This window comes from Lytechinus pictus, chromosome 2 (genome assembly GCF_037042905.1).
Source record: "Lytechinus pictus isolate F3 Inbred chromosome 2, Lp3.0, whole genome shotgun sequence".
In the NCBI taxonomy this organism is placed as follows: Eukaryota; Metazoa; Echinodermata; class Echinoidea; order Temnopleuroida; family Toxopneustidae; genus Lytechinus; species Lytechinus pictus.
Genome location: NC_087246.1, coordinates 55,876,132 through 55,897,841, shown reverse-complemented (window position 1 = coordinate 55,897,841; position 21,710 = coordinate 55,876,132). Strand labels below are relative to the sequence as shown.

General features: G+C 37.1%; 1 protein-coding gene across 1 annotated transcript; it reads right to left on the bottom strand.

The window, feature by feature from the left end:
* Positions 1-1,183: 1,183 nt before the first annotated feature.
* LOC129253934 (iroquois-class homeodomain protein IRX-6-like) lies at positions 1,184-21,482 on the bottom strand. Its single transcript, XM_054892373.2, has 8 exons — positions 20,637-21,482; positions 18,896-19,138; positions 12,446-12,561; positions 8,542-8,698; positions 6,844-7,186; positions 5,774-6,478; positions 3,807-3,885; positions 1,184-3,483 (listed from the first exon to the last, which is right to left on the bottom strand). The coding sequence occupies exons 1-8, from the start codon at positions 20,682-20,684 to the stop codon at positions 3,372-3,374; spliced, it is 1,803 nt and encodes a 600-aa protein (XP_054748348.1). The 5' UTR covers positions 20,685-21,482; the 3' UTR covers positions 1,184-3,371.
* Positions 21,483-21,710: the final 228 nt, after the last annotated feature.

Below are 21,710 nucleotides of genomic sequence, written 5' to 3'. Positions count from 1 at the left end.
TCTCCAGAAGACAATCTGCTTTATTATTGTTCAGTTTTCATTTGTTAATGAGAAGTGTTGGTATTCTCTCATCTTAGGGTGGGGGTTTTCGATTTGTCCTTTTAAATGAGAACTAATATTAAGTAGCTCATAATCATGAAAAGAAACAAATACTTTATTAATGGCCCTTTGACATCGCTGTGCAGTTTTATTTGTAAGCCTCGTGTGCCCCCCCCCCTCCCCCTCCCACCTCCATTTCACCCTCCTCTTTTTTTCTCTCTCTCTAAGACACACACACCCTGTCCTTGTCTCTCTCTCTACACACACCCTCTCTTTTACCCTCTCTCTCATACACACACTCGCGCGCGCACACACACTTTCTCTACCTCCTCCTCTCTCAATCTAGTTGAACATTTATCTCTATAGTTTTCAGTGTTTCATAATTTGACATCCTGCACTCTCTCCCTCTCTCTCTTATGCATCTCATTCTCGTCCCCCTTTATCCAGTTTAATATATTGTAAACAATATTTTCCATTTGCTCCTCACTTTTCTTTCTCTCACTCTCCCTCTTCCCATCTATCTATTTCTATCAACCCTTCTCCCCTCTCTGGCTATTTCTCTCTATGCATCGATCCTCGATCTCCCTTTTACCATTTCTTATTCATTCACTTCTCACCAGCAGTATATATATCTATCCATCCTCTCTCCCTTTCCCTTTCTCCCTCTCTGTGTGTGTGTCTGTCTATCTGTCTGTCTCTTTCTCTGTGTATATTTATCCCCCATCTACCACTGCATCCCCCTTTTTACCCTTTATCGCTCTCGCTCTCTCTCTCTTGCCTCCTTAACTACATTGTGACAGATAATACATTCGGCTAAATTCTGTTATCATTTTTCCCCTCACAGAAGTCTGTTTTTTTTATTTCAAATGCTCACTTCCAAATTTATTTACAGTTCTTGAGGAAAATGTATACACAATAATGATAATTATGATAATATTGACACCTAATTGACAATAGTTCTTACATTAAATCATTTCATATGTTTATTTATACATATCAATATATAACAAGAAAATAAAAACTACTATTGTCCAAGACCGATGGGATTTAATAGAGATAATCACACATTGACATCGCAGGTTTCTCTCAACAAATTGACAAGAATTCTTCATATAAAAACTCAAATTTTCTTTGAAACATAGACTATATTTTTCTACCCAAATTTACGTAGTCCGTCATATTTATTTTCAAGTTCTTTTTACATAAAATTGCACACTAATACTACATGTCAGTTAGAACAGCTCGTGTAAGATATAATTTCCAGCCTTCAGAGAAATGTTATAAATTCATACAACACTGCCTTGTCGTCAATTTCGGTATACATCATAGTTGTGTTTTATTATAAAATATGATTTCAACTAAACATAATCCATCGCCGCAAAATTATCTTTAGCCGATTATTGTGCAAGAATCTGAATACAGATTATCCAGCGGTACACGCAATACTATTTGTACAAGACATTGTCTTCCTGTTTATGTATATAAATCTAAACGATAGATTTAGAAAGATTATCCACACATAATCAGGTTACGACGAATGGACTCACTGAACAGCAAAAGGGTACCTAGAGTAGAATCATTACAAAGTATTTCACACAAGAAATTGAGCGATATACGTCAAGCAACAGACTAATGAAATAAAAGTGGATTGATAATTACTGTTTTGAGTTTAAAAAAAAGAAGAAGAAGAAGAGGATAAAGTGTAACACTGCTGCTTCCATTGAAAATATGAAATCGTTCATCATTAAAACATTTAATTTTATTTTATTTCATTAAGTACCATAAATAAATACATGTTCTCACGTACATTGCATTTTGGTCCTATAACTAAAGGTCAGTGATTGTTAAATCAAGTCAAATCATCTTTTTTTTTTCATTTCTGGCCAGTTAATACTGTTGTCAATGTTATTTCATGATTAAACATCACAATCATACATGAACGCACATATAAAACATCGAATCCACGTAGTTATGAATGAAATTGATCCCATATCAAATATTTTCCTTTCATATTGTTTTTCTCATACTCCACAAGAACCCAGTTTATTTCACAAATTAATCCACCGTTCCCCCATACAATCGTTAATCACATGAAACACAATGGTCAATACCCGTAATCATGAAAATATAATGGGGAAATTTGATTCATTCTTTGAATTTTCATTCAGCGTTGACTTCATAATAATTAAACAGAAAGATCATTTCAGGATAATTGGAATCAAAACTAAAAAATTTCACAGTGGTTTGGATCTTTGTTAGATATAGACATACTACCTACATCTGCATTTCTCAAAAAAGTGACTCTCTTGATAAAAAAAAACATTTCCACTCTTAACAGACTATTTTTGTACGTTTTACTCCGAATGCCCATTTAAAGATCAACATTGAATTACCAATATAAAAGATCTCGGTTAACTAAAGGACAGTTTGAAACCTAAGACATGGTTTCAACGTTAAGTGATGTAATTATGTGGTATTGGCGAGAGATCTCCACGGCGATGTCAAGGCAATCCCTTGTATGCCGATGTATTGCAACTATAATACTCACACGGAATCAACTCGGGATTTAATCGGGTCAGCGCGAATCCTCAATATTTAAGATTTTAGCTTTTAACGCGCTTAGCAAGGTGTCAGAAATCCGGCACCAACAACTTGGCTTTCATTCTATCTCAAATCCGGTGTTCAATTCTTCACTTTACAGATGCGGTAGGTTCGTTTGTAACAGAGCTTTGATTTAATTGGATGTGTATTGTTTTATTCATGGGGTCCCTTTCCGCGATGATCCGAGACATGTTTGTATCGATGAGTTGAGGGATTCTGGTTCTATCTTCACCTGCTCGCCCAACTAGCCTTCTACCATCTCCCTAACACGCTTTACCCACTCTCTCTGGGAGTTGGGCCAGCATGGAGGGGTATTAGTAAAGAAGCTGGTTGCTCATGTTTAAATGCAGGCCGTGGTGTGTTGGGATGCTAGTTTCGATCCCTTTCTCTCAACATCATGTTCTACTCCCTGGATACATGTAAGAATCTCCGCTCCAATCATTAAAACACTCGCACCAATATTCCCTCTTCTTACTTGACCTGTTTCCTCGAATTGCAAATCATGTATCCGAAGAAGGGAAAAAAGTTCAGCTCATCGCCCGGTGGATCGCTTTATAAGCCTCTCAGTCATGGAGTCGCTTTCTTATACTCTATTTTTACACAAGAAACAGAAAGTTCGACGTCGTCGGTAACTGGCTTCATCCGATGTGCTCCAAGCTGTGACGTTCCACGTAAAATGGACATCAGCAATCAAGTGGTCAGTTCTACTGACCAGTCTCAATGTCTAGTAATCAACAGGTCAGTCTCTCGACTGAAAGACCGATCGGTCTCCTAATAGGCTCACGATGGTGTGATTCAGGCGAACCAGCCGCCTCAGATGGTCTCTCACTTACAAGGATCGGTCTGGAGAAATAAAAAAAAAGGGAAAAAATATATATATTTCGATTAAATCTTTGAAATGTAATCAACTTTCAAGAAATCAACATGCTATTCTTTTATTGGAAAGAAATATAATTTTTTCAGATTCCATTAAAAAAAATGATGAAAGACATGGAAAACTTTTTACAGGATTCTGTGGTACCTTGATTTGCTGATGTGAACTTGAGGGAAAAAATTAGGAATTTATTTTCCGTCTTCTTAGATTTCCTTTAAAGATACGTTCATCTCAATAAATTTACTTGGAGTATATGACATACATGTATATAATATGGATTGAACCTGCTTACCTTTTTTGTACTGGCTTGAATGCTGTCCTCATTGACATTTCTTCAGATGAATGTGAAGGAGAATGTTGCTTTGATTCGCCTGAAAAAATACAGGAGAAAGTAAAAGAAAATACAGAGATGATTAGAATCAATATTGATGGAACATGAAGAAGAAAATAACAGAGAAATATTGGAAAATAGAAAATCACTTATTCGTCTGACGAACGACCAGCGAACACATACAATGATGAACAGGATTCATTTCAGGGAGAGAGAGAGTGAATTTAGATGTATAGAGATATGTTGCAATGATTAGGTGGAAAAGGTCAGGGGAACTGCTTGCTATTTTATGAGAAGAAAACACTCTATGAAATTAAAGGTAGAGTGATATTCTCTGGCTGTGTCTCGATATACCTCCATGTTCTTCTGATGACACTTGTATTTTTTAGTTTCAAACTTATCTCTCTCTCTCTCTCTCCTATCAACTATTCGAGTGATTTGTCTGATCTGAACAGTCCTTTGCAAGTTACCCTTAAGCGCGGAATTGATAAAAAGCGTACTCAACCTGTTTTTACGCTCATCGCCTGAAAGATTTACCTCTGATTCTGCGATTCGATCTCTCTTAATCGCTGTTTTCTTTTCTTTAATTGTTGGCAACTCTAGTTTCGTTGCCTGAACGAGTCCGATCCAATAACAGGGAATAGGGCGTTTTTGACATAGCTAATTTCCTCGGAAAAGAGTACAGGCGCAATCCAACAACCAACAACCACAAAACAATCTCAAACGTTATCCTGAAACGTAGACTCGTGCATGCCGTTTAAAATGCTTCGCCGCATATCATAGGTGATATGCGTAATGATTCAATTCTAGCACTCGAGTGACAAAGAAGTTAGATAACTGCGGACATCGATACTGAAAATGGAATTAAAATGAGAGCAGACACTAGTCGTCAGTTGAAGCGCTGAGTAAAAGCTAGGAAACCGTTTGAGGCGATTGCTGTATAAACCGACAGTATCTCTTACAGGGATTCAGGCAATGTGTGAGAAGAACGCGAGCATTATAGACACACTATTAAATCTACGACATCAAATATGCGCAAGGGTGAAAACAGTCTTCATCACCCGATCTGCTGTGTTCGACAATAATATGATCAGTTACTGCTCAGATAAATGCTAATTTGAATAAATTAATATGTAATTCACTAGGTGAGGATAAACATTTATTCTGCTAATTCCAGAACCCTTCTATTCGACCGCAGGCTAGGTGGCAATGCGATGGGGAAACCCGAGACATTTTGCGCCGAGCATGAATACTGTTAGACAACTTCCTACCTATCAAGACACAAAAACCACTCTGACAAGCATGCTGACGACTCAACAAGAATTTTGTCCTCGCCTTGTCAATGCTCACCAAAAGGGTGAGAAATAATCAACACGTTGGGTTTATACTTGGTCAAGAAAAGTATTTTTTAAAGAAAAGGGACAACAAGACGAGTTGAGAAAGGAGAGAGATTGAGCCTGGGGGTTTCCAAAACTAAGATGACACACTCACGAATTCAATTACATTCTCATTTAGCAATGCCTGCCAAAATTGTACAACAAAACAAGCCTTTTACATCTGCAATAGCAATTCAGTTCTCTCACACTCCTACTCTTACACCACGCAAGATGTTTCTGTTTCAGGGCATTTTCTTTTCTTCCAATTTTTTTTGCAATTTGAGCAACGTGATAGCTTGCCTGTTGGTTAATGCAAATTTATCAAAAGATAGCAAAAGGATTTATTCTGTCCCTTTTCCACCACTTTATAGGAATTCCTAAGATAAATCTAAGAATGTCTAATATGTAAGAAACAGTCAATAGGCTTTCATTAACCTTTCATTGCATTTGCTTTGGTTGGGGTATATTTGACGCCAGTTAGTGACTTTCCACGACAGTGTGAGATTGGTAGTATTCTACAAAATAATTTGGATAAGAGAGGCTGGTACTCACTTTCTTTCTGATGTTGAATAGAAGCAAGTATACTGGCTGTAATACCGCTCTGGTGAGAAGCAAGCTCTTTACTCATAGTGTAGCGGGCGTGGTGGGGTGTGGTCGCTAAGAGAGGTGTTTGGGCGGTGCTGACGACACTGGTAGGTGCCCCTTGTGTTCCTTGCGGGTGGGGGTGTTGTGCATGTGCCATACTGGCGGCCAAGGCGAACTGCGAGTGGTGAAGGGGGAAACCTGGTGGAAGGGGAATCCCATGAAACTGTCCATTAACCCAATGCCTCAGACTCGACATAGGTGAGTCATATGGGCTTCCAAATGCCATGGCAGGGTGGCGACCATTGAGTCCACTGTGGAAAAGAGTTCTGGGTCGCTCTGGTGTTGATGACGTCGCTGTGTTAGCCAAAGACCAGATCTTAGGCTTGTTTTGAGGGACAGAGTTCGATGATTTGTCCTGGTCGTTCACGTCATCGTGAATGGGTGTGGCGCGGTCATGACTTGGTGAAACTGATCCACAGACTCGTACAGGACTGGACGGTCGACTTAGTTGTAAACTATCGGGACTATTATCTCTCGGGTTTGAATCTCTGGATGTGTTCAGACGGAGTGGGTCTAGGCCATTCAATCCGCTCAATCGGTGGTGTTCAGCTAGCATCTCTCCCCTCCTTCTGTAGTCATCCCTATGTGTGGCATGTTCAGGATCCTTTGGACCTGCAAACATACAAAACAGCATTCTAATAACATTACCCTCCGAACATTTCAAACTTTCTCAACCGCTGTAACCCTAACAAATCATCCCTTAGCATCTAGAACATCCATGTCCCAGAAATATCACAATGTCTCTTCCGTAATTGGCAACGAGACTCCTCGGCGACTCTTCTCATTAAACATCATTCTCATTGGAACTTGGAAGAATTACATATGCAATGTCTGGCCAATATTTTGTGTGTCATTGATGCACATTGTTTTAAACCTCATGTCAAAATACCAAAAAAGATATCATCGACCATGTTAAGTTTAACAATTGGAACAAATACTTCTGTCACTATATTAGAATTTTCTCAAGAATATCTCACCTGACTCCATGCGATCAGCCATGACGTCACTATCTCTCATCACGAGTCCCAGCCTAGCGGATTCATGCAGCCTCATTCGAATATCCTCTTCATCTCGATGATCACGGTGGTGGTCATCGTCCATATCCTTGCCTAGCAGTCGTGATTCACCGTCAAGTTTCGAATCCAAATCATCACCGTCAACGTCGACGTCGATGTCACGAGCGTCATCGTCATCATCGCCCACGGAGTCGCAGTCGTCTTTGTCTTCGGATGTGCCGTCACCACATCGATTCCTGGGTGACCAGGTCATCTTGTTTTCCTTCTTGAGGCGACGTCGAGCATTGGCGAACCATGTTGAGACCTGCGACAGAAATAGGGCCACATAAGAGTGGAGAATTGATATAAATTTCTTACTTTACCGTTTTATCTTTTTGTCATGTATATCTTAACAGGAAACTCTATTTAGTCAGTTGCAATTAAAATCACTTCCACATATAATCCAAAAGGGAAGTATATTCTTGGAAAACAATAAACGAGGATTGAACTTATCTCACCTCATCCATTTATTCGTTGTTAGGAAAAACAAATCAGTTTGATTTTTCGACAAGGTGATTTTAATTCCAATCTTAATTGAGCACTCGACTCGGACAGAAAGGTGAGTTGTACAACATCAAGTTTGACCTTGACTGCTCGAACACCTCCATATAAAAACATTTCATTACATCGTTCACGGTTAGATTTAGGAGTAATAAATGAAACAAGTTCAATCCCGGGTTAACTCGATTGGATGGATATTTTGTACATGTTAACATACACATTTTCTTTCTAGTTTCATATTATATAGTTTTACGCTTTCCTTCCCCTGGCAATGTATTCCTGATATATCATATATGCCATGTTGCTGATATGCGATAATAAATCATCATTTCTCCCAGGGGGATGGTCGAAAACATTTCACATAAAATGTTAAACGTCCCCCTTTCTCTCTCCCTCGCTTAACAAAACACCAGCAAAATCAAAACACTAATTTTGTGATGATAATCTAAGCACTGTTTCTAGCGATGAAATCTGTATGTGACGATATAGCATGATGGAATGAGCAAAACAAAAAAGGATAAAAATGAAAACTATGAGAGGACGGCAGTGTGTGTTGGTGTGTCCTAAGGCATGACTTATTTTGTCGATATCTGATTGGAATGCCAATTACGAAGAAGCTAGATACGAGAAGATGGCTCGTCCTGGGGCAGATATTTCACCCCTACAGGCAAAGTATCATTACAATGTGATACACAGTATAGGGTTAAAATGATGCTAAAGATACGACAGGGGTGCACGGGAGAGAAAACAATTTATCTATAGCGTGTCGCTATAAATACATTCATGTTACAAAATAAATTGATTCCCGAAGAGAAGATAATCTATGCTTTTCAAGGATTTTGTTATGTCCTTGTGACATGGATGGAGATGAAAGCCGAGGAATATAAAATGCACGAAGTTCATCACAGCTTACTATTATGCTATAACGGGGAGGGGGTTACAATTTAAATTTCAATGCAATCTTAATCAACATAATGCACAACTTAAAAAATCATATATATATTGAAAATACACACGACCTCAGTTAAAATGAAGTTTGATGAGACTCTTAAGAAACGACTCGACATAAATCAACAACTGATTAACGATGATGACAATGAAAAGGACAATGGTTCTTACCTGTGTGAGGGTCATCTTGGTGATGATGGCGAGCATGATTTTCTCTCCCTTGGTCGGATACGGGTTCTTGCGGTGTTCATAAAGCCATGCTTTCAATGTCGAAGTCGTCTCCCTGGTCGCATTCTTTCGTCTCGCGCCATTCAGGTCCATGCCATATCTACACAGAAAAACACGGAATTGAGAAGAAGGGGGAGACAGAGATTGATAGACAGAAACATGAAAAAATAGAGAATGTGGTGAGATAAGGAGGAGACAGTGAAAAGGGACAAGGAGAAAAAATAAATTGAGAGATTATTGTAACAATGGGTCTAAATAATCATACTTTAAAAATAGGACATTTAAAGAAAACACTGTTATAACTTAACAAGTTGACAAAGTACATTATTTCACGGATTTGTTGTTTCCCGCTTGCTTTCGCTTGGGACATATCCCTCCTCAACCTTATGTTAATACGTTGCTTGTTCTTTTTTTTCAGTTCTCGAATTATTGTTCAAGTGCGCCAAATGAACTTAAAAATTTACATTTCTAAATCAATCTTTCCCGCTCACTTGCAACATGCATGCACATCCTCGACCGGAGCGTGTAAACACTTTACAAATATTAGACGGAATCAGAGTATCGGATTTACCCCCCTCCAGACAATGATGGGGAATCATCTTTACCCTCTTATATCTTCCTCTTCCTCTCCTTCATCGTATGTAAATTACCTCCTTAGGTTTCATCCTAACTCAATTCTTCTCAGCGACTGCCCAAATTGGCAACAATCAGATACCTCAAAGCTCGACAGTGTATAACTGGGACAACCAGATACCCTTTTATACATCGTAATAACGGACTATTAATGCGAAATATGAGCGCAAGATATAAGAATGAATGGTATGAGAAGAGGTGAGTTTCCAAACAAGAGCGTTTATTTCTTCAATTCAGCAATCTGATATTTCATAACTCAACCGAGATGTGCTAATATTAGCAGTCTGATTTGATTTTGCAATGCATAGTGAATATGGATATTTAGCCCGATCTTTATATAAGAGTTACGCTTTTTGGCATGATCGTTTCAAGTGTGGACTAACTCTTAAATTCAAAATCAAGATCGAAACAAATACAGTACTCTTCTTTGATTCATATTCTTTATTTGTATTTCAATTTAAAACATATTTTTTTAATTTCGATTTCATTGCTTGAGTCTGCATGTGAGCTGATATCCTAGCAAGAGTCCCCCCCCCCCCCGTTGCCTTTATTTTTTTTATCTTTATCGAAATGTAGAAAGATATAAACAAACTGCAAACCTTACATTTTAAATTTCATGACAAGAAATTGAAGGATGTGGTTTTAAATCAGTCTGGAGATTGATCTCTGATCGATAACAAGATCGACATAAAAGCTCGTGGAAAAGATCAAACAATTCTCGTACTTTTGTATTCAAATGTTTGCGTCAATACAACATACTAATCAAGTTATAAAATAAAAATAAAACAGAAACAAGAATTTGATTGTTGGAAAATATGAATAGTAAAGTGCATTTTCTCAGTCTCGACGTTAATAGATCCTTCCCTCTCAAGAAAAGACTGCGACTGCTTATCCCGACATATACGGCCATGGATGGATGTACTTTTTGACATCCACCCGTTACGAGCGAGCGATGCACTTTTGCACATCCAGCCAGACACGCAATTGAAATACAATGGAAGACACAAAAAACAAGATACACACGATCTGGTAAAATACATGAACTAGAAATCATATATTCCCATTTCTCTCCTGAATGCTTCAGTCATTGAGATATTGGGAACGGGAACAAGCCGCTAATGGGTGAATAGCACCGAGTTACTTAGTGGTGACTAGGATTTTTTTTTACTGGCTTAAAAGTCAAGCGATCACGGATGCTAAGAACTAGCATCGGACGATCAAAGAGAGAAGCTACATTCATCCTATCTCAGATAGAATAAACCAACTTCTCTCTCTATTATGCGCCCATTCAAACAGTCCTTTTGTTGCAATTCCGCAAAACGAGTCGAAAAATATGAAGAAGCAAAAAGGCAACCTTGCAATGTTTTCTTTCTCTTCCATGACCGTGCGGAGTTGGTATACGGTATGGAGTACACTCTAGAACATCACTTGGATGTTACCAATTAATTTTGATGAGGTAGAAATATTCAAAAGGATTTCCACAAGACCGCCCCTTGTTTTTCTCGTTGAAAACGCGGATCACCAAACATGTTCAAGTTCAGCACAAACATACATGAATTCCACAGCATATTTACTCCGAATATTCCTTACATTAACCATGAGGAGTTGGAAATGTTAGTTTAAAGTGCATGTTAAAGACTCGATACACAATTATGAAAGCTTGTGAAATGTTTGGATAAGCCAGGTGTACTCTTATAAGCCTTTGCATATACCGCTGAGTACTTGAAAATTCATAATAGAAGATATAGTTGCCTCTTGACTTAAATGCTAGATCTAACATTTCTTAAAGATTTTAAAAATCAGTTGATTTAACGTTTAGTAATGAAACTTTGCCATTGAATTTGAGGTGAATTTGATAGATAATAATTGAAGAGGTGCTCCTGGTTACCAAGTCCTACAACATAGGAGGGTTTGAGGGTCCGAATCCCACCCGACGCTAATGTCCTTTGGCAAGGCACTTATCTACGTTTGTATATATATATTGGCATTTGCACCGGTAAAAAAACGGTTGCCTAACCAGGATACTCCCCAGGGTGCGGAGATGGTGCACTTTATGTGTGGAACAGTGATGGATCCTATGACCGGGGTAATAATAATTACAATGTAAAGCGCTTAGAAACACAAAGTATGAAGCGCTATAGAAAATAATGTAACTATTACTGTTATCAAAACCCTTCATCATTGACATAGTAGAGATGATAAAAAGTACACAAAGCAATTGATTTTCATCTTCAGATTGAAGTCGCAGCGCGCAGATTAACTTTAAGAGAATTTTCATTAAAACATGAAGTCCGGAAGCCTACAGAAGAATGTCGCAGGAAATCAAATAAAATTTGGAGTATCCCTAACTCAGAACGTACATCAAAAATTGTAAATTATTAAACTGATGTCCAAATTGATGTGTAATCTTGACCGTCATTAGGTTGATCCAGACCAGAATAAAAATAGACTTGACTTCCATTACCCTCTTACGGTAAAAATATAAATATATAACCTTGACCACTACATCAACCATTGCCCCTCTAGCTCTCATTCGGCCACGGTCGCTCGACGATTCATTCCGATTTATTCCGAAAGATGCGCGCGACCCCTTTTATATTCATTAAATTTTCATTAGACCTACAAGCAGCGTAAAATAATGCTAATTCTGGAAAGATACGCGAGCCGGGATCGCAATATAAAAAAAAAAAACGTCTACGCTGAAAGCGATTAGCGGGAAACAACGAACTCCCTCAGTCAATCAAAACGAAATTAAATTACTAGCAAACCCGATCCTTGTGTTGCCCCCTCATAGATGAATTAGATGTTGGAATTAAACCATTAAATCCGAATCAGAATTACATGGAGAGTTGATGAAAACTGATTTCAACCGTTTCATGGGCAGATTCAGTGTTCCGTGATGGGCGTTTAAAATGTCATCGTGGCGAAGAGAAGCAATTGCGGGGTTTAGCTCTATGGTTGTGTAATTGATATTGACAGGCGGTAACTGTTGTTAGCCCAACAATGAAAAAAATAGAAAATCGAGAGAATACGGAACAGCTTACAAACAATAAATGAATAAAAAAATCTAAATATATTTGGGTTAGAGAAAATGAAAATGTAGAAACAAGTAAAGAATAGAATAGGCAGTTGACTACAAGACGGATAATTGTGAAATTATTTCAAAATGTAAGGTAACTTTAATAAGTTTAAAATAATAAATGATTCAACTCACCGATCACCGTAGTATTGGTATGTGGCTGGATCGTACGGATAGCAGGCAGCCTGTTGGGCCGCTAGTGCCGCGGCGTAACCTTCTGGTGTGCCCTTCAAATCAGCATAAGCGGAGCTCTGTAATGTCAATAAAGAAGAACAAATATATTTGTTAAACATAATGAACCTTTTAAATATTAAAAATTACATGGATTATTGTTGTAAGATTGTGTAGAAAATCAAATATCCGTTATCATTTGATAATGATGATTTTTTTTTAATAAAAAACACTTATTTTGTTGTTTTGAACAAAGTAGACCATGTAAACTAGTATTTCTTTTAATTTCTTATATTTCTCATATACAAAAGGGTGAAGGGGAAAACGCTTCTTTTAAAGTTATAATGGGGTCTTCTAATTCTGAATGTTAATATCGTCGAGTAATGCTTAATGATAACAATAATAGCTGGATTTATGTAGTGTCAGATGATAATTATTTATTTAAATAACCCGCTATATACTCCTGCTTTAGCTCGAGTTGCCACTTCTAACACTCATTGCATTTAAGGAATTAATCATGCCAGTTATCCATCCACCTCAACTGGGTTGAGTGCAGCACATTGTGGACAAATTTCTTGCTGATGGAAAATGTGTTAATTGCCAATTTGCTCCATATTTTGTTGTTGTTGATTTCTCTTTTTCTTTAAATTGTTGTTAGTGTCAGTTTGGTTTTGGTATTACCCATTTTCCCTTTTCATAAGTGGGGGAATCCTGCAGCCAAATCAGGAATTGAGTCACCGTTTGTTTGCAAGTTACAAAATATTTGTTTTATGGGGAAAAGAGACGTGGTTTAGAGGCCCTCTTGAAAATCGTGTCGCCCCCCTACTGGTCCATTTCTCCAAACCGTCTGGACCTGTATTTGTGGTTTAGAGTAACACGGAGCACCTGTATGGGGGCTAATAATGCACCCGTCATGTCATGCATTTTTTGGTAATTTAGCGGGTGGGTGCTCATAATAGTTTGAGCGTTTGAATACGAAAATCAGCCATCATAATGATCATGATGAAATGATTTATCGGATGGATTCTTAAACGTGAATCACCAGTGTACTTGACTGATTTTTGTCAAAGAATGAGATTTTGGGAAAGAGGGGAAAAGGAGGTCAATGTCTTTATCTGAAAGAATTCACGAGTTATTACAAGAAATTGTAGAAATAACGGATACAAATAGAGAACAAAACATAACGTTTCAAGGAAAACAACATTATAATGAAAATACCTGAATAAGATAAATTTTGACACCGAAATAAAACTACATTCTAAAAAATCATTTGACGATGTCTTCTAAACAATTGGGCTTAAATATAAAAACAAATTCAAACCTTATTATGAAATTATAAATGAACCAATATTGAATAAATATTGTAATACAACACCGTCAGCATTACATACAAAGTGAAGCACCAATCCTATTAACGTCAATAGTTTACATTTAGATGATGATAAAAATTAAGTTTTTGCTTTAGTTTACGCAAAGTCAAGGGTTCAGAGGAAAAAACTAACATTTTTTTGTTCATATCACTTATGTACAATAGCTTAATCACCATCAGTGATCGAGTCACCCTTTCTTTTAATAATTAATCCAACAGTGATAAGGACAGTTCATATTCATATACCACACGCTTTGAATTCAGTCATCCATCAATTGCCTTTTGGGTTTCTGATCTTTCCTCCACTTCGTAATAAATATTTTCTCTGTAATTTTGTGCCAAACGAAATCAAATACTGGACATATAATGAAGAGTCGATTTATAATCTTAAATGTAATAATTATTCAATAATGTGTAGCTTGCAGAACTCTATATCACTTTATTTAAAGATCTAGGTTGATATTAACGATAAAGAGATCCGTATTTTGTAGGTTGATATCTTTTAAATTCATACGAAGAAGTGATTCAAATCCGAGAATACGGCAATAACGTGCATAATATTTTAAGTAATGTGTAATGTAACATTGGCAACTTTAATTTCGGTAACACTATTTGGATTTGCTTATCCAAAGACCCAAGCTAGTATAATGAGCCTTTTTATTACATATCTGAGGCAATTCCTTTCATTTAATTTTCATATAATCATCAGTAATATGATAGTTTTGGCACTATACGTCAACATTTCATTGTTTTTATTTTTCGTATGAAGATGTTTATTTTATAGTATGCATAATTCGAGCAAGAATTTTGTAGCATGATTACAAATTAAGTAAAAGGTATTGTTTGTTTTTGGCAAAATGAGTCGAAATACTGAACATCACAGTGTACGGAAAAACACTGTGCATCAATCATTCTGATTTGAAATACAGGTTAAAATAGAAAGAAAGGTCTTATACATGCGCTAAATAACAATTCAAAGCCTTGTAAATAACAATTCAAAGCCTTGTCTGTACATACAATATTGGTTTACTTTGACTATTATTGGCATGAACTTATTTGCGAGAAACGTGCGCTCTTTGGTGATTGAAAATATGCGATATTTCTTGTTCTCGATTTCAGCTCATCCGTTCTGATAAAACTATTTAGTTTCACCTCAGTATAGTTTAGCTGAGGCATCAACAACTCTTTCGAGACGTAATCCGCCATATAATATTCACAACTTCCGAATGCACTACGTAAAGTTATTGCTATGATATACTGACCGCATGGCATCCCATCTCTCTCTCTCTTTCTCTCTCCTCATTACTCATCACAGATTTATCCTCTTTCGTTTTCCTTTTTTTTGTCTTTGTTTCTATCATTCCCGCTGTTTGTGATCATCGAGATTTCTGCCCGGCAAATCAGAGGGGAAAAAATGATGATAGTTCTTAATATGTATACTCGTGCTATAAAGCGCCAAACAATGAGCTGATCCATCCAAATGCCGTTTGCAAACAGAGGGCCCCCGTCCGTGAAAACTGTTTTCTCGCCCTGAGTCTGGGCGAGCGATCAAGTTTCCATTACCGGCAGAGCTCTAGATTGAGGCGAGTTAACCCAGCGCTCTATCACACTTGACATCGCAACTCGCTTCCTCTGACCAACACACGAGCGAAAAAAAAATAGAGAGGAGGAGAGAGATTTGCAGAGAGAGTGAGATGGGAAGAGAAAGGGAGAGAATAGCAGAAGGAGAAAGAGAGAGAGAGAGAGTGAAGAAAAAAGAAGACATAGAAATAGACAAAAGGACTAAAAGGTAGGAAATTAGTTTGTTTTATAGAAGAGGATTTTGGATGTCAAATAAATTAATTCAAATAATTCAAGTGCGATATGTTTGACTTCGTTCAATAGACCGACATACGTTCACTTTAAAGTTTGTTAATTGTGTAAAACAGAACCTATAATGTTGGAAGACGTTTTAAAAGAAGATAAATGAAAAAGAATTAAAGCAGTCATTAAAAAGGACTAAAAGAGGGGGAGGGTGAAAGAGTGATTAATATTTAGTCTGCGGAAGTTGGGGCTTGCCACACAACGTCCAATATTTAATTTTCTCTCTATTTTTGTATCCATTCGTTTGACAGTTCAACTGATCACTGTTTGACATTTTAGCGGATGTTAAACAAGAGTGAAGTATTTGAATTTGGAATCCAAATGTATAAAAGCATAATTTTCAATATTTTTTTTCAACCTGTAATACCAAAAAACGAGAAATTTAATAACAGAGAGAAGGTTCGTTTGCATTCTCACAATCTAACCATATTATGGTATTTGCTAGCAAGTAACTTATTTTCTCTTTATCTCTCTTTTTTAAAATAATTTTGTCTCAGTTTGCTGTTATATTATTACTTTGCAACAGCACCCTCATAATTTTATGTCACCAATGATTATCTTTATTGTTGTTCTTATTTATGAATGTACATTTTTTTCAAAAAACGCACATCAAAATGTCGTATAAGGCATATCTATCTCATTCGGCAAGAGAATATAAGTGACTCGCTGTATACATTATTCTAATTATCTATATAATGTGAATCATTGGTATTCAAATCTCTCCTCCTTTTCATTCCTCCTTCTTTACATACATCGGGAATGGACAATGGGAGCTGTATCGATCAGTTTGCATCAGACCGGTTTAGTTCGCCATTAAATCGGTCGGTACACAATTCTTCAGTTGTTCCTACCATTAAATGCTTGATCGACAAGCTCAAAAATGAAAAGAAGTAAAAGGGGACTCTGCTTAAAAGCATATTTAAGTCGTTTGATGCGATGAATACAATATTGAATGCCGGCCTCGAAAGTTACATCTGTTACGAGGAGCTTTTGGATAACTTGTTGGTTTTGGATGCATGGCATTCGTCCGATATCTCATATTCTTTTTTTTTTATTGTTGAGAAATGAAGTAGCATGCTTTTTCTGCTTTGAGACCGCAATGTATTCTTGCTATAATGATAATACCGGATTAAAATGTCGAATTATTGTGCGTATACTTCCTAAGCCCACAATGTATGAAGACTTATCATGTTCCTCGAGTTAAAGCAATATCCTACTTTACTATAAGCATTGTTCACTCTGTGGTCAGCAAACTTGCTTTCTCAGCATTTTGAATGACTAATGAGCACAATAATGTTATATTCAAATAATAAATCATAAACAGAACAGTACCCGCCTTTTATTAATAATTATTCAATTTTGAAATCTTCCTTTACTCTTTCCATGGGCTTTTGCGTGTTCATAAAATGGATCAACAAATCAGTCAAGTTGCTTTATTGCCCGGGGCATCATATTCATGATCGCCTATTAAGCCCATTATTGGACATGAAAGGGCTCTCGCAAAAAATATTGTGAGCGAAGAGAGAGAGGGGGGTGCACGGTATAATAATGGAAAGACAAAATATAAATGGACAGACCATGGGGAGGGAGAAAGAAGGGGAGAGTGATGGCGATAAATAGAGTGTGTTGAATAAAAAAATTCATGAGAGAATTGATAATAGATAAAGAGATGGTGGGAGAGAGATGAAGAGGAAAGAGGAGACGAGAAAAGAGAAAAAAACTGGTATGATCTGGCAAGAGAGTGAGGGAGAGGGTGAGGGGGACTGAGGGAAAAGAGTGAGCTATAGACAAGAAAGAAGAAAGCGGTGGCCTAAATAATTGATGCAATAACCAGACGATAATCAAACCCCACATGTGCTCACATCTTTCATTCCAAAACAACAACAAATAATATTTCCATCTGTCTCGACAATAATCTTAAAGCACTAAGTTAAATCGCGTATTATGCACAATAATTCTAAACATAATAAAATATCTATCAATAAAGATCTGAAAATATCTTTTCTATGCATTGTTTGTTTGTTACGAACTTACCGCCTATTTCTCACTTTTTCACGAATAAAATAAGAAGTTTTCAGAAGCATAAGAGTTCATTTAAGTTTGTGTTTTACTCTTTCATGTCATTAAGAGCAAATGGAACCAAGAATAACTAGTCGAAATTAAAGATTATCAGTATTACTCTTTTTCAATGAGCATTCAAAAACCAACTAAACAATAAAAACCTCTGTCAATAGATTATCATTTAATTTATTCATCTAAACCCATATGGCATTCTATCATCAGATTATAAGATACAACTTCTTTAAACTAGCAATACACGATTTATTCTACCCGGTGTTTCTTTTACACGTGTGTTTCCTAGTTTAAAGAAGCACCTAATTTATAGAAAAAAATAATAACTATAACCATTAGGCCCTATGATCTAAAGGCACATTAAAACCATCGCATTTTTCATTACATTTATATCGTGACTACCAACATTGTAAGTATTAACTTTTTTGTTGCAGGTAAAACTTGAGAAGAGCAAAGAAAGATAGAATAGAAGAAATTATATTTGAAATTTGTTTGTTGAATGCCACCATAGGTTATTGTGGGGGATAACAATGCTGCGGGATGATTTATTTCTTTCTTTGTCCATGCCAAATTTGGATCATCTCTTTCTGCCGATTAATGCGAGATAATTGATTAGCTTAGAGTGGAAGGAGAAAGGAAGCTTTCTTTTCCATCCAATCTCCCCTCTGGCAAAGATTGAAATGGTTATGAATATCATAATCTACCCGTAGTGTCGTTGAACTAATGTTTTAACACTGTCGTCTTTCACAAGATGGATGGATTTCAACACTTCACCCATGTTAACATAAAATGATGAAATCAAATGAAATCAAAGGGTGACACCAATTACCCTTGTATGTGTAGAGCTTACCATAATATAATACATATTACTTAACTTCGAAGTGTTGTGACTAAAAGTTGGTCAAGTGTAAATGAAAGTGAAACTAAGCGTTTTTTTAATTGCTGGTTGATGGTTATCTTGACTTTGTTGGACTGTTGGGTAATACTGCTTTAATATACTGTTAATAATCAGTATGATTTCCTCATCATAACGTCGAGAGACAAGTTGATACCCAACATCGAAACTCATACCGCGAAAACATTTGGTATAGGAAAGAGAGTTGACTTACCAGAGGTGAGTAAAAGGCCGATGGATCGGCAGCGAAGTGCACGTATCCCTGCTCCGCTGCTGCCGCCGCGTAGGGCGACGAGTAGAGTGCGGTGGGTAGGCCCGATACACGGGCTGAATGGAGTAGCGCTGCTCTGCTGTCTAGCGGCGGGCAACACACGGCCTGGCCTGGGTGTGGATCGCTGGCCACCGGGCGACCTGACTCGCAGCATGTTGTAGCGGGTGCCGCGGCCGACATGAGTAACTATATTAAAAAGAGATGTAATCGAAATCAGACTTTATTTAAATGCTCTTTAATTTTTTGAAATCTCCATACATCATATTATAGAAAAAAAGAAAAGCACACTATAATGTCAACACCTGAGTGTTCTAATAAAGCATTATCAATTGAAGATCTCATTAATATCCCAGAACAAAACATTATTGTTGACATTGTTATCGTTTTTATATACTATTTAAGGCCCTATAATAGATCATAATTATTAATCTGTCATTGTTCAAGACAAAATTGAAGGCTTCTTGAATAAAACTGACTTAATGAATTCTATTATGAAAGAGTGTAATTTGACCGAGTTTCTATAGCTTTTGTTCCTTTTTATGTTCAATTTACTTTTAATTAGGAACGCTGCATGGTGCAGTTATAGTATTCTTTCTCTCTGACATAACCCCGATAACATTGGTCAATTGTCTTATCCATTTTTTCCGACGTGATGGCATTGAATTCTTTCATATAAATGTGTGCATGATCTGGAAATAATTGAACTCGTTTCAAACGTTCGTCAGCGAAAAGAATGGCATAATCTTATTAATTGGTATCACATCAACCAATGAAGAAATTAATAACCGTTAATACAATTCGGTTAGGGATAATGATCATTATTGAGTATTAAACAAGACTGAGTGAATCATAATCATTATTCAATGGTGATGAAAAATAACATTAATGATGTTGATTGTCATCAGATAGACAATTTCAGGCCAATGTTTAACCTTCTTTATAGATGAAAGTACGGCTGATATGCGGATTTGGTCTTATTAAACCGAATGTGATGCAAATTAACAGCTGCATGATGGGCAATGGTTTACATTAAATTCTTAATCAATATTCCTTACTTTAAAATGAAATGATCACTTGAAGAAGATTTAGAATAAGTATAAGGTTTCTTCCATTACTACTTTCAAAATAGTAATCAACTACAAAACCCCAATTCGGATATTATAGTAACGCTAAGTTTCTTGAGATATATATCCAGAAAGGTGAACTCTCCGTCGGACTGAGACGGGGGATAATAGTATACAGCTCCGCTCTGTATCTCATTATTGGGTTATCCGTTAGCGGACAAAAACATAACCCAACACTAGTGTCCTAGATTAGCATTCATATAAATTATTGAATAAAGTTACTTTTAAGTGAATCAATAATTGATTAAATTGAATTCGTAATTTTCTAACAATGGAAAGCATTGCAGCAAGTACGCATGTGACCCCAAAAGTTTAAAAGTATATATAATCAGAGTACAAGTTTCAGTGGTAAACAATTATTTTATTTAAACAATTATACATCAATATGTTAGATATGACTTAATATATATAGGCCTACTTTTTATATGGTATACGATATTTATAGTCCATTTTATTTGAAAAAAAATACATTGTTGATTACGATTTTCTGATGAAACAGAACATAATATTAATAATGTTGTTGATATACCATGGTTTTCAAAATTTTCTTTTTAACTTACCTGTGATGAAGCGGGGTATGGAAATCCAAATTGAGGATAGCTGGTCATTTTCCAGTCAGATATCTGTTTGTTGAAATCAACTTGATGCAACGTCGTCACCGCCACTTAATAGTCGTCAGCAACAACTGCATCAACTTGTGGCTGCCACCAGACAAGTGAGTTATTAAATATGATTCCAACTTAGTCTGTTCCTGGTGTTGAACCAAAAAAGTTGACTTAAAACTCGGTTGAGGGTTGATGAAACTAGCGAGAGTGAGGATCTCCAACGTTGATTAAAGTCCAAGTGAAGACGTTAAAGAGGCTGAAAAATATCCCTGTAGGGGTAATAGAGGGGTGCACGGAGGCGAGATGGGTGTTGGTAGTGGACTCCCAGGGTGACAATGAGAGTGACCACTGGGTCAACAGCAAATAAAACCAAGATGCGACTTTCACTGAAGATGCTACTGGTAATGATAACATTCGATGTGTGTCCGTAGAATATAAGTCCAAACTCTTTTCTGTGTACCACTTTTCGGTGGCACTGGGCCTATACATCAAAATCCCTGTACATCGTACCACGCGTTCCCATGTAAAACACACTTAGCTACGAGTTGGCAAGTGTATAACATCTGAAATGGTTAGAGGCCCGTGCGCTACCCGATTGCTCGCCTTTCACGAGTTTGTGTCAGCCCCGCGCGTCTCTAAAGCTAGAACCTGATCTAAGACCCATGGGTCGTTTCCCCCCTTGTCTGTGACCGCCACCCCCTAACACATATACCATGCTACACCGAACCAGTAGCCCTGCTATTACCATACACAGGGGCTCTCAGTCACCCAACTCCGCCATGAACAGGCCCCGCCCAGACTACTGTGACGTGTACCGCTCAATCACTTTAAGCAACCAATCATAGCAGCCCTTATCTTAATAAGCATACACTATTGTGCTACGTCATTGTGATTGGCACACGGAGAAGCAAGCCAGTCTCCTAAGTGAATGAGATTTTTCCCCAATCGTCATGAAATAATTTTACCGTTGCCCACTGTGAACCGCGGTGAATTATTAGATTGTTGGAAACCGTGCGTTTCTCGCCAATG

Excerpts from the sequence above, each read along its gene's own strand:
- LOC129253934 (XM_054892373.2), bottom strand. The coding sequence starts at position 20,684 with ATGACCAGCTATCCTCAATTTGGATTTCCATACCCCGCTTCATCACAG. Across the intron at positions 3,886-5,773 it reads TATTCAACATCAGAAAGAAA|GCGAATCAAAGCAACATTCT; the intron begins GTGAGTACCAGC and ends GTATTTTTTCAG. Across the intron at positions 3,484-3,806 it reads TTCAAGCCAGTACAAAAAAG|ACCGATCCTTGTAAGTGAGA; the intron begins GTAAGCAGGTTC and ends TTATTTCTCCAG.